This window comes from Strix aluco, chromosome 8 (assembly GCF_031877795.1).
Source record: "Strix aluco isolate bStrAlu1 chromosome 8, bStrAlu1.hap1, whole genome shotgun sequence".
NCBI lineage: Eukaryota > Metazoa > Chordata > Aves > Strigiformes > Strigidae > Strix > Strix aluco.
The window spans coordinates 10,277,994-10,291,404 of record NC_133938.1 but is presented as its reverse complement, the minus strand read 5'-3'; the positions used below and the strand labels follow the sequence as shown (position 1 = coordinate 10,291,404).

The window sequence follows — 13,411 nt, the reverse complement described above, 5'->3', positions numbered from 1 at the left end:
CAGCAGGAACTGCCACCACATCCCTGGCCCTGGGCTCTCCTCCAGCTGGAGGCAGACCGCAGACAGCACTGAGGGAAGGAGGTGGCTCCTATAGTCCCTGGTTCAGCCGTCAAGTCCTTGCTGCAGGGGCTGAAGCCTACACAGGACCATGAGGAGATCTGGGCTTCTCCCCCATGAACGTGCCCACTTGAGGGCTATTAAAGACAGACGCTCAGGAAGACCCTGGCCCACAAACAGCTGGAAATCAGCAAAGTGACCTGGAAAACTAGTGCAGGATGTTTGCCCTTCCCTGAGGCAGTTCATCTAGGATCTAGGACGCCGGGCTAGGGGAACTGTTGGTCTAACTCAGCGCAGCCTTATCGACCATATAGAAGCAGCCTGGGCATCTAAATGGTTTTTAGCACAGATCTCACCCAAGCTCTCAAAGCTGAGCAGACAGGCTCATGCAAGCCCCATGTGTGCCGGTAGCTCAGAATAAGGAGACAAAGCTCCCCTCTAGTGGCTGCACGGCACAGAACCTCAGTTACCTTCTCTCCCCACGCCAAGACTAACGTGTTATTTTCACCAGCCCTTAGGCTCAACACAGATCCTAAGTGCATCAAATCTAACAAACCCTGTGCAAGTTTTTAGTGGCTTAAAACCGGTGCAGCTGCCAATTTGCACAAACCCGCGGATAGACCTGGGGGTCTGTGTCCATGCTGCGGCTTGTAGGTGCCCATCCCCATGGCCAGCTCCCACCCAGGCCACACCAGGCGGCCGGCAGCGCGGTTCATGCACAGGTGCATCCCGGGCACTGGAGAAGCCACACAGCCACGAAACATTGCTGGCCTGTTCCTGCAGCGAGGACAGTTTGCAGGGCCAATTCTTCAGCTGAGTGGCTCCCCCTTACTGGGACAGAGGATCAGGCCTAGAGTTTCTCTTGGACTTTTTTATTATGGGTCCTTGTCCCAGTTTCAGCTTCATCACCACCACAGCAGCAGTCAGCACAGATCCGAGTGTGCAGTTCCAAGTTCTAACTGTAGCACAAGCACACACATTAGCGTATATATTTCCAAAAGTACCAAAACTTTCCACTTTTCCATTTACAAAGTAGGGAGCTTATTCACACTGTGTCAAACTTGCACCCTACAACTGGGCCACTGAATGTTGAAACAACTCTGTTTCCCATGACTAAAATGCTCTGGTTTGATGATGCAGCATCTCAGACTACCAGGCCATCTGCTCTTATAATCTGTATTCCTACATGATGTTATAATCTGTAGAAATACGGATTGTAATCTGTATACAGATCCTACAGGAATACAGTAGGAAATACTCTCTGAAGCTTCCCTGCTCACAACAGCATTTCAGTGGCACAGTCCATCAGACTGGCTTCCTGCAGAAAACTTTTCTGGGGCCACAGTAAATCCCATCCCCAGCAGCAGATCTGGGAATACCTCCCAGGAGGGTGTGCAACTTCCAGTTTTGCAAACCCTCAGCCCTCTCCCCGCCCTTGCACACACACGCACGTACAAGTCTAGCCACCTCTTTGCTCCTGTTCTTCTCAGGGAGATGCAATACAGTGCCAGATCATTGACACCAAGTCAGTCATTTCTGTGCCATGTGGTCTCACCCTGACACAAGAACTAACATGTTATGGCATGCGCTTCAATGAATACACCTGCAGAAAAAAGCCCTTGCTCCCTCCATCAGTCAATTCCACCTCTGCCAGGGCCAGAAAATGCAGTCTCTTGCAAAACAGCTGCAGGTGGTATGATCGTGACCTTTTCAGTTTGGGTCTTACTTAAAAACCATTCCAATGCATACAATGCAAGAAATGTTTCCTTTTCTTGACTTTGCCATTTCTGTCAGCCTGAAACCCTTGGAGAAGTTCTTAGGTTGGGATTAAGCACATGATGGGTTGAAAAAAAAACCACCCAAAATTACAGGTAGTGATTGCTACAGCCTTCACTGAAGACTTTGGTCTTTTAAGCTCAGAAAGAGGCTCAGGTGTAGATCTGGAAGCCTTGAATTTCACTCCTGTTGCCCATTACTCATCCAGGGATGTTATATTACAGCTATATTAAAAATGAATACAGCAACTTTGACATCTTCAAAGCAGGAAGTGAATAATGAATCAAAACTGCCCTTATTTCAGCTAAGGGAAAATGATAAATGGAGCATGAATGCTATAGAAGTAGAAAGGCTCTTTAATAAAGGTGCTTTGCTGTTCAGATTGTTAACAGCCCTATCCTCACCTCCTCTGATTATTCCCCTGCTATGCACACGCTCACAGACCCAACACAATCAGAAAGAAAAAAGACATTACCAGGGAGAAAGACCATCTTCTTGCAGCAAAGCCCAGGAGATGTGCCACTCCTAAAAACATAATTCCCTGAATGCACAAGAGTTCACACCCAACATATGCGAGTCACTGCTAAAATAGACCCCAACAATAAAACCTTACCATCTACTGTCAGTGCTTAGCTGAACACTGTTCACGTCCAAAGAATGGGCTGACAAAGTATGGAGTGACAGTATTAGAGCAACACGGTCCTACAATTACACTAGCAAACAGATTAAGAGCCCTTTATAACTAATCAAACCTTCCGTATCATGTCATGGTTAAGGGTAGCACAGATAATCTGTTACCAGCCCTACACAAAAAAATCTGTCTTCCTCTGACAGCGAGACAAGTTGCATATCCTTCTTGCCTCCGTTTCTTTGGCAAAGGAGGGAATGCTTGCCAGCTCCAGCAGGCTGATGGGAAGACACGATGTGGCCTGGACTCAACAGACAATTAGTTCTAAGGGCAAGTTAGTGCCAAGGATTTGATGTGGACATGGGAAAGCATTTAGTGTTGCTCCTGGGAAGCTCCGGGCTGTCCTCTGTTTACTAGTCTGCCTGTGCAGTGGTGTGTGCTGGCAGCCCACGCGCAGGCTGCACGTCGTGCTGCTGCAGCGTGCCCTTGTCCACAGACACACTGGCTGTCTCTGCTGGGAATGAAAACAAGAAAAGCTCAAAGCCTGAATGCTCTGGGATTCTTTTGTTGAAGGCAGGTTTAAAAAGCAAAACCAGCTGTAGTCCTTAAAAGCCAGATTCCTACCACCACTGCCATATTAAAGCAGCTATGCATATTCATACCAACACATTTTTTTCATGAATTGTCACTTAGCAATTGAGAAGCCAGTTGGTGGCTCGTGCTCTGTTACTATGCCAGACCATCTTGCTTTTATTATGAATAGTGCCTTTCCTGAAACAGGAACAAGAGCTATTTTCTGTCCCTTCAAATACCATTTGTAGAGCTGGCTGACTAGATGCCAGTCTGAGAAAAATTAATTCTATGAAGCAGGCAATAATTCCTCTACACTATTAAAAATATACAAAAATAAAACCATGCTCAGAATATCCTACTCCTCAAGAAAAACATCTCTAAGACAAAAACACAGCAATGGGATAAAATTAATATATCAATTAAGCAGCACAAAATTCCCAGAACAAATCTAGTCACTCTATTTTTTAATTCTGAGAAAAACACAGGTCACAGTGTACATCTGTGTAAGGAACCTCACACACAACGTAACAAAGAAGAGTCTGTTTTAGACCATTGGTCCTATTCTTTTTTCTTGATGGACAAGTCTGTATAAATTCCACACAGATTAAAAAGCACCGGACCATGCAATTATAATGGTGGAGGGCATTTAAAATGCATTTACTGAGAAGAAACGCTGGTTGTTATCTCTCTCCTGATGTCAATACAGTCCATTACATAGCTCCCCTTCTGTCACTTTATTTCAGATTTCAAAAATACAGCATGCAGCAGAAGTTACAGGATGGGAAAACGGCTTGTTCTGAGGAAGTCACACTGGAGTACAGGGCTCCACTCTGGCAATTAGTTATTGACGTTCAAATGGCCCAAGTCCTGCATCAGTGCCAGACAGGCTTGACTACCATACTCCCAGGATGTCTCCAGATCCTTTCTGTAGCCAAACCAACTTCATAAAACAAGTGAGACAGGGCCACTCCACCTAGGAAATCCCCTGCCTGCTGCTGGCTCACTTCACCCACAGGTCAGGATCTATGACTTGTCAGAAACCTGACCAGGTCTCAGTTCTCTTCCAAGGCCACTTTGCTCAAGCTCTGCTATAACTGACATATACTTAAATTCACTAGAGCTGTGGTTGAAGGTCTCCACTAATTTGTAGGTCTCAGAATGATCCGTTGCATAGAAAAGCTGCACCTGATTTGCCAAGCACTGTGCTTCGTGGACCACCTGCAAGTTAAAAGAAAGAATGTATTACCATTGAGTTTTGTTGTATTTGAGTATCCCACTGAAAATGGCTCTTCAGCAGCTGAAAGGCTGCAGTCCTACTCACCGAATGACTCAATTCCAAGTCACCTTAGTTTAGCAAATCTCTTAAACCACCTCCCTCTTGTTCCTGACCTACTTACACATTTTAGCACTGTGCCTTTAAACTTTAAACCTGCTGAGCATACACTCAGAAGTCAAACAATGTCAAATACATCCTTCATGATCCCTGCCCACTCTAGGGCACTGGAGATTCACCAAAGTCTCATCTTTCCCTTCTTACAGTTGACCTATTTGCAAAAATTGATTGTTTACCCAAATGCATAACCAATGATTCCTCTGTCCAGTGTTTCAGAACTGGTATAAGCAGGTCAGTTAGAGGTGGGATGCTTTAGTTATCTTGTTCCAAAGCCCTACTGCTAGTGGTCCCAGCACTGTGCTATTTACAGATATGCAAATACACCCACACCTAGAGAAAAGATCAAATACATGCAGAAACTTAACACAAAGCTCTGGAGGTCTCCTGATTTAGGAAGTAGCATTAAGCTTCAAATATACTGTTTTAACTTGTTGGCAGGTAGCAACAGCTTTCACTTAAGTATGCTTCCATTAATATGAAAAAAAGAAGCACTTCTATTTTTTTTTAATAACAATAAACTATAATACCCAAAGTAAGGAAAAAAAGAAGCATGAGCTTAAATCTCCAGACAGACAAAGACTGATGATTTCTTTCTAGCTTCCCCTAGTATTAAGTAGATTAGGTTAAAGAAATCTAGTGAGACCATTCTTTGGGAAAGGGTCTTTTAAAGACTTCACTTTAATTTGGTTTTAATTCAAAACTGTAGGAGTTGCAGCATAAAATGAAGGAAGCCACTGAGCAGATTTCTCTTACCAAGAACTTGGAGTCCATTTCTGCTGTCATTAATACTATCCCTTTTTCCTTCTGCAGCTCAGGATAATGGTACAAGACCAACTGGCTAGGAGCAGTTTCACCCTGGGTCTGAAGAAGGTAAAGAAATCAGCATCCCCTAAAGAACTTCAGCTCTACTACTGCAGATTTGGAGGCCTGATTACAAAAACTTGTGTATTAACTGCTATGGAGGCAGTCATTTTTCAGGGCTTAAGGGTCAGTTCTAATTAAAATTATTCCTGGTATTTACAGAAAACAAAGGATTTGCAGAGTTGTGTTGGGTTTCTTCTTGACTAAAAACCATTTTGCATTTAAAAGAACCCACAATTTTCAGGAAGACATTTCATCTTAGAGCATCTACTGGTATCTTAAGTAGCTTTTACAAACAGTTCTAAAAAGTTTGGCTCTTGCTTCTATTTTGAGACTATTTGACTTCTACCTCATTCTCCTTTAGATCAGAGAGACATAATTAATTTACTAATTTACCTATAATTAATTTACTAATTTACCCATAATTAATGGCAGTTTTTCCCTTATAATTCTTTTCAAGTTAAGCTAGACAACCTGTTCGTTAAACTGTCTAGGAAATATCTACACTGTAATATGCTGATATTATGTATTGCTGGATCCTAAGCCATTTTTGGACTTTTTATTTCAACCACTCACCTGAATGTTTATTAGGGAAGTGAAGTGCAATTCCATTCCTGACCACTGCCCCACGAAGAACTCATAGCCTTCTTTTCTTGGCAAAGCATATAGAAACTGCAGAGAATTATTAAAAAAAAAAACAGTTCTCCCTTTGATAGAACAAAATGATGCCCATGTCATACTGGCCTCCAGCACAAATGCTTTACCAAGAGAAACACAACAGAAAAAAGGGTTTCTTTGCTCCACCAGGAGTGACAGGACAGCAGGAACAAGACTTCAAAGCAGACATAAACCAGCATTACCTTATCAGTACTATTTCATTAGCAAATATGTTGGCACATATTTTTATCACTATTATATGAAACAAAGGAAAGGAAAGGACAGTGGAGAACATCCGGACACTGACCTTCTCGTTCACTTCTAGAAAATCAACAGCAGAAATGGTCAAATATAAGATAAGAAGCACTCAGTATATTTAATCCTCTAATTTCACCAACTGTTCCAGAGCAGGCAGCAAGCATTTTCTCTCTAGAGATTTAGTCTATTCAGCTCCACAGTCTAGGGACTTGCTCATTTTCCTACACCAAGGGAAAGGACAACAGGGGAGCAGAAAAACATGCAGGATACCTGACTAAATGCCAATGCACTGTACAGAAATGCACTTAAAGCTATAAATAACCTTCTGAGCTCCAAGTAGCTTGGGAGGCCAGATCTATTTGATCTTGCTCTTGGCAAGTGAAATATACAGGACCAATCCATCAATCCAGGAACATCTCCCATTCAGATCTACAAGAGCGCTCCTCTCCATGCAGCGAAGTCAAGCTAGTTTGTTTTCATAAAGGAATGAAGCATTTCATTTCTGCCTCAGCACAGTGAAATTCGCAAAGTCCGTGCTTCAACACACAAACTACTGTAAAAACACACTACTTTCAACAGAAAACAATACTAATCAGCAGCACGTGGTACAAACTGCAGAAAGATATCCTTTAGCTGTTCTGCTCTTTTGTAGTTTAACTTCTTCAAAGCAGCAACATGCTCATTCACACAGGAATCTTCTAATTGAAGCTTACAAGATATCCACCAACCCATGTGAGAAACAGTGAATCCCAATCTTGGGAATCCACTCATTTCTGAAATAACCATATTACGCATTCTCAGTATTTCATGCTTTGCTGTGCTGGCATACACTTAAGACACAACCCACAGAGTATTTACTCTATTATCTGTAATAAAGGGTTCAACTACACCCAATTCCCTCCTTCCTTTCCATCACAGCTGTTGAATTACAATGCTCTGCAACAGAACTGACACTACTAAGTTTTGCAGTACATGTCATATAGTCTTTTTTGATGACACACTTCCTTAGAGACAGAGGTGCATTACTGACACAGTATGGCTTCCATGCAAATAGCTCGCATTTGCTTACCAACATTTATCTATCACAGATCACCAGCATGGTGGTCAAGAAAGCATGGCTGTGCATATTTATGATGAGGAAAAGCAGGCTAATAGATGACAAGGTTCAGCTCTCTCTTTGGACAGAACCCCAACATATTGATTTCTTGTCTTTTTTCCCTTTCAGATACTGCCTATCTTCACTGCCAGTAAAGAAACATAAAAAGAAAGAGCAGCTCACACCAACCATTAGACAAGAGAACTCACTTTCTCCATGTACATGCAACGTAATGCCATGGTGACATGTAGCTATAGCTAACAACAGTTCCTCCAGCTTAAAGTGAGGATGCTTTAAGCAATAAGGAAAGATAGGCAGGAACATCAGTGAAGCTGGCATAAAAGGCTTGGCTCTTCACAACAATGCATGGAAGACACTTAACCACAAGACATCAGTTAATGGAAACCAGAGGCATGTAGCTAAATTCACTCCCTGCGAGATTCTGTGCTTTCATTTCTGAACCCTCTATCTCTTATATCTAGATATCTGACAGCTAGATCAAACTGTTTAATACATATGAATCGCCATTGCTTTTATCTGAACACTAAGACAAGTATTTGAACACCTGGACTTTACTAATCGAGCTGATACAGTGAGTCTGAATACAGCAGCGTCAAAAGTTGATGAATTAGGCTTTAGAGAGGATAAATGAATTACAGCTATACATCCAAGCATTGCGAGTCTCTGCCGTACGTACCGATGGACATTTCTGGGCTCTCTTCCATATTAAATCAAACTTCTCTGCCTTTGGGGAAGGAGAAAGAGAAACTCAGTTTTCATAACACAAACATGGATGCAGAGTTATTCAGAATCATCACGTTAACCTTTATAGGGCACAACTTCCATCTACAGAAGGTCTCGCTGTGGGAACAGCTAACAATGAGTGCATAGAAAACTATATTTACTTCTTAGTTACCTAAATGTCATCAGTATCGCATTTTAACAACGCTGTCTCTAAGATGCAGCAGCAAACTCCTCGGATCCAAAGCTTTATTCCTTGGAGGTGGGGGGCCCACGTGCCAGGCTTACATTACATCCTCTTTCAGCAATAGCTCCACTGCATCATGTGGTGACAACAGTTGAGCAAGACAGACGACATATCCCTGGCCCCAAACTGGATTTTACACCATACATATTTATTCAACTACTTATTGCTTACGTTTATATTAACACCACAAACATATTTGGTCATCCCTGATGAAACCTGGGAATCTCATTCACGTGTTCTCTGTGTTCTCCCAAATATTTTGCCTGCTCTTCTCTTCCCAGCACAATCTATTAATACCTACTCTAAGGTGTTCAGGAATGAAAACATATGCCATTCATCAACGTGAAATTCCTCCATGTGTGTTTCTGCGCACTAGAGAATTATGCGAGTCCTTTCTTCCAGCCAACAAAAAGCTTCTGGCAAAAGGCGTAGGTTTTTTTTACCCCCGATGACACCATGAACTACTTCCTAATGTGCCTAAGATCTGGTTTGCATTAAAGCCTTAAAAGCTTCCAAAGCTCCTCTAAAACAGTGCACCAAAGAACAGTGCCAGCCTCACTAATGAAAGACCTACACCATCTTAACTGGAATCCCTGGCTTTGGCCGTCTGCTACAGTAAATATCCAATTTAAATTATTTTCACAACATCCACATGTTGGGAAAACTAAAACATGAAGCTGCTTGACTTCAAATCCCTCACTGCCATTTTCAGAGTATACAACACTTCGTACAACAGCCTTCCACTGACTTCAGTTGCAGCTCAAAGGGCCAAGTACAATTGCAAATCAGACCCCAGATCTAAATGAGGTTTCAAGAAGTCCAGGAACACACAGTTTGAGCCGAGCTGTGAAACGACAGATTTAAGAGATCACAATCACATAGAGACTCTGAAGCAAAGAATGAAAAGAAATCCCAAAAGCGAAAAAAACTCCTTCAGCCTAACAGAGATTAACAACAATTAACATCTGGTAAAGTTATCAGGAATAAGAAATATGATCTTATCACAGGAAGCACCATGCAACCTCAATGAAAGACAGTGCTGCCAATAATTTTAAATGCATGAAAGTCATAAGTGATTAGCCACAGGCAAGTTACTAGCCAAGTGCTCTAGTACTGCCATATTAAACTCGAGTTAGCCGAGCATGCTGCAAGGAAGAGGGGAAAGAAACTAGCAACTCTGAGAAAAAAAGATGCGAGAATACAAATGCTACCTCCATAAATACTAGGGCCCCACAAAGAGTATTAGGTACTCATAATAAAAAAATGCCTGGAAATTCAAGCCAGGTGTGCAGGAAAAGGTACTAGATTTATTGAGACTGATGTAAGTGAGAAAAAGAGTGATACACATTTTGGAAACAAAAGCCTTTATTTGAGGCAATAAGATCACTCAGTCTGGAAGAAGTTTGTTCTTGAAACCTCATTTTCCTTCAATGATTGCTTTTAAAAGCAACAGAATCAGAGTTAGAAAGGAAAGCTTTGCACACTGGCCTTTCCAGTGCATAACTACAGGGGAACGAACTACTTACAGGAATAACAGCATAAACCGTATCTTTTGCAGAAAAATACTGATTCCAAATCTGCAGGAAACAAAGGAGATAAGATACAGTTAAAACCAAGCATCTAGCAATAATATTAAATGCGTTAAAAAGAATTCCATTTGTCAACTAACCTTTATAAACACTTCGAGAGGTCATTTTCAATCAAGCCTGACTTTCCTGCTAATGAGATACACTTCTCCTAAGGTTCCAGAGTACTTGTACCAAAAAACAGATTTCAACTAGGTAACAGAAATGAGCAGAGGGCTCAGAGGTAGCTCAAGATTTACCAGCCATCAGAAGTGCTTCCTACATTTTTTCCCAACAATCACACTAATGATTTCTAGAGGGTCTGAGGTTCGGGGTTTTTTAATAAAGAACATACAAAACGTTTTCAACAGAAGACAAGACTTTGCATAATAATCCTCTGTGTTCACAATCTTTTTCTTCACCACAGCAGGATGGCAATACCTACACAAAAAGCTCAAAGTCCCTTAATAAATGGACAAGTACAGGTAAAAGCCCAGAGTTCGGGACTTTTTCAGCTGTTCTTCCCCAGACCTACATAACTAATGATAATTGTCTGTAAAATGTTTAATGAATGAAACAGAGAGGAACTCGAAGGAAACTCATGAGTTATCAAATCCACTTCCTGCTACAACTGGTTGCACACCATCCCCTGCAGAGCACATAACCACTTCCATAATGTTCTCACACTATCAGGAAAGCAGCTAGATTTCTGCTTTCTAGTTGTGCCAGAAGGCTCCTTCATATATGCTGTGCTGCTCCCCTTAAATGATCATGTCTACATAGCTTCTTGGCATACAGTCTGATAAGGGAAAAAAATACCAGATCCAACTTAAGCTACATCAGAAATGTTCAAAAGATGTGACTTATAACTAGATAAAAGGAAATACAGTGCAAAGCCAAGCAGATATTAGGGAGAGGAGCTTGATTCACACTGTTCTTCAAACAGTCCCATCCACCTCCTTCTTATCCTAACCAACTTTAGTACAAGTACACAGGCTCCTGAATGACAGATAGTGCAAAGGTACAAGGTGGTAAAAGCTCTGTTTTTATTCCTGCAGAAGAGATGTAACATAATTCATATGAGCTATTGCTGGGATTTCCTTTTACCTGGCTTCAAACCTGACAGGAGCTTGCTAATGTCAATTCAACTGCCACACATTAAATGGCAACAGTAAGAACTACAGTAGAGATAGTTTTTGAGTGATCAAGTCCAGATGTATTACCTATCAAGTGGATATATCCTAGGTGGACTTAACTATAGGGAGAAAACTATCTTCTACTGTTAATATGCATGTCAATATGCTTTTTATAAATCTACATCCATAGCCATATTTTATTTTTCAGTACAAGTAAAATTTCCATCCTCACATGTAGATTACTATTAAACACAGATGTAGAGCAAACTTTATTCCATTTAAATCCATCACCTGTTTTATCTCCTCCGCTGATTTTTCTTTCACCATCTCAACATTAAGAATCGAATCAAGCGTCTGCAAGAGAAAGCATAAGGAATTTAGCATGACAGTTCTGATTCAAGTGAGAATCCAGAATGAATGGATGCAATTACAGATAATAAAATCAAGCCAGAGGAACTTAATTCAAATTACAGTGGGAGTAGTCCTCTTAATTGCCAAAGAAACCAGTAAATCATAAGCAGTAACACACTGAGAAGTGGATTCACACACTGAAGCAGAATAGAAGAGATTCTGTCAGGACACACTTTGCTCCAGTTGTGCAGATCTCTACTGAAGCTGCAAGAGGAGCTGCAGCCTTCTGCCTTCAGCCATCTCAAACGCATGCTCTGCTGGCAGATTTACACAGAAAATTTGCCAAAATAAAAAATGTGAAAGAGAGTAAAACCATTCTCTTGTCCCTCTGCTGGCTGATCTTTGGAAATATACTTACATGTTGTGCAGGCAGCTCAACCCTTCCCATTTATTACTGCAAGCATTCAGTACAGATCCCCTAACTAGTAGGAACTTAAGGGTATCAGAGAGAAAGGACAGGATTATAAAAACCCAGAGTGCCAGGAGTTTAAGATTGAACACGATCCCAATAGTAAATTAAAATCTTATACTTGAGTGCAGCATCAGTTTTATGTCAAGAACCTCCCAGCTGAAGCACTGATGGTAGCAACACAAGTTAATCTACATCCTTGATTTGCCAGCACATCCTCTCCTAACACTGAGGTTCATTTCCCTTACCTTATCCTTTGTGAATCCTCCCTTTGATGTCTTTGTGCCCAAGCCTTCTGCCTAGAAGAAAATATTCTTCTTTAGTTTTTATAGCCGATGCTTTAATACCATTTATTTGCCTTCCTTGCCACGCATAACATGGCTGCTGACAGAAGTCTCCTGACTAGGAGCTCAAGTTTAAGATATGTATAGATCACTGCAGTGTATTTTTAATAACACAAATGATTGATTAGCAGAAGTAAATCAAATGAGTAACTTAATATGAATTATGAATATCAAGGCCAGAAAGGATTAGTTAAAAGCAAGCTATTACGCATTTTTGGATCCAATATTATTGAACAGTTTTCTTGCATTCACTAAGAAATGATAAATGCAAGATCATGTCACTCCATCTGGCCAAACTAATCTGGAACTAATGAAACACTTAAACAAGGCAGCAAACACAGAATTTACAGTCAAAAAATTGCAAAATACTACACTGGAATACAGAACAATACTTTTAGCCAGAGAGTGAAATTCTGGGGCTCCCCAGAGTATCTGCATGCTGTATGTTTGTAGCATTATGCTGATCCTTTATAAATGACATTATAGTTTTGATACGTGCGAATTACAAAAAAATTGGCCTTGCCTTTTCCTCCATGCATCTGATATATTCTCCTTGATTGGAATATCCCACAGGCTGCTTTTTCACTTCATTTCTTTTTTCCATACGGGATTCAAACACATCTGGACTGGATCTGAATCAGAGAAGGGACTATTAACAGTACTGGGTGATTAACGTCATTTGGCTTTTTAGAGTGTTTACTGTGGTACTGGTTCATGTTCTTCAAATTTTAAGAGATAATTTTACAAATAAGAAATTATCAAGCTGATCATGTTGGGAGACGACTCCCTCATTGACTTGGTGCCATGTGAATTTCAGGGCAGCATTTGGCCTAAACGAATTCATCTTCTAAGGGCGCAAAGCTAAACCTGACCTCCCCTCCTCTCAGCAAAACCCAGCTCCCCCATTTCCCAAAAAGCAGCACACAGACACACACACCCCCCACCCCGACACCCCGCTGCCCCCTTCCAGCCCTTCCCCTCGGGGCCCGCCCCAGCCCCGCACCTCCGCAGCTCCTGGATCTTGTGTCGGTATTTTCCGTAGAAGGGGTTCTCCTCCAGCGGCTCCCCCCCCGGCCCCGGGCCCGCCGCCCCCCTGCACGGCGGGGCCAGCAGCCCCAGCGGGCGGAGCGCGGCGCGGCTCCACAGGGCCGCCCCCAGCCCCCAGGCCTGCAGCAGCGGCCCCGCCATGGCGCCCGCTCCCTCCGGCCGCCTCAGCGCCCCGCCCGCCCCGCCGCCCCGCCCCCGGAGTGAAACGGCCG

The 13,411-nt window shown here is 42.2% G+C and overlaps 1 protein-coding gene across 1 annotated transcript; it reads right to left on the bottom strand.

Moving 5' to 3' along the window:
• Window positions 1-3,481: 3,481 nt before the first annotated feature.
• On the bottom strand, window positions 3,482-13,380 carry ATPAF1 (ATP synthase mitochondrial F1 complex assembly factor 1). Its single transcript, XM_074832105.1, has 9 exons — window positions 13,156-13,380; window positions 12,676-12,784; window positions 12,057-12,107; window positions 11,280-11,342; window positions 9,814-9,864; window positions 7,997-8,044; window positions 5,865-5,960; window positions 5,181-5,288; window positions 3,482-4,252 (listed from the first exon to the last, which is right to left on the bottom strand). The coding sequence occupies exons 1-9, from the start codon at window positions 13,338-13,340 to the stop codon at window positions 4,058-4,060; spliced, it is 906 nt and encodes a 301-aa protein (XP_074688206.1). The 5' UTR covers window positions 13,341-13,380; the 3' UTR covers window positions 3,482-4,057.
• Window positions 13,381-13,411: the final 31 nt, after the last annotated feature.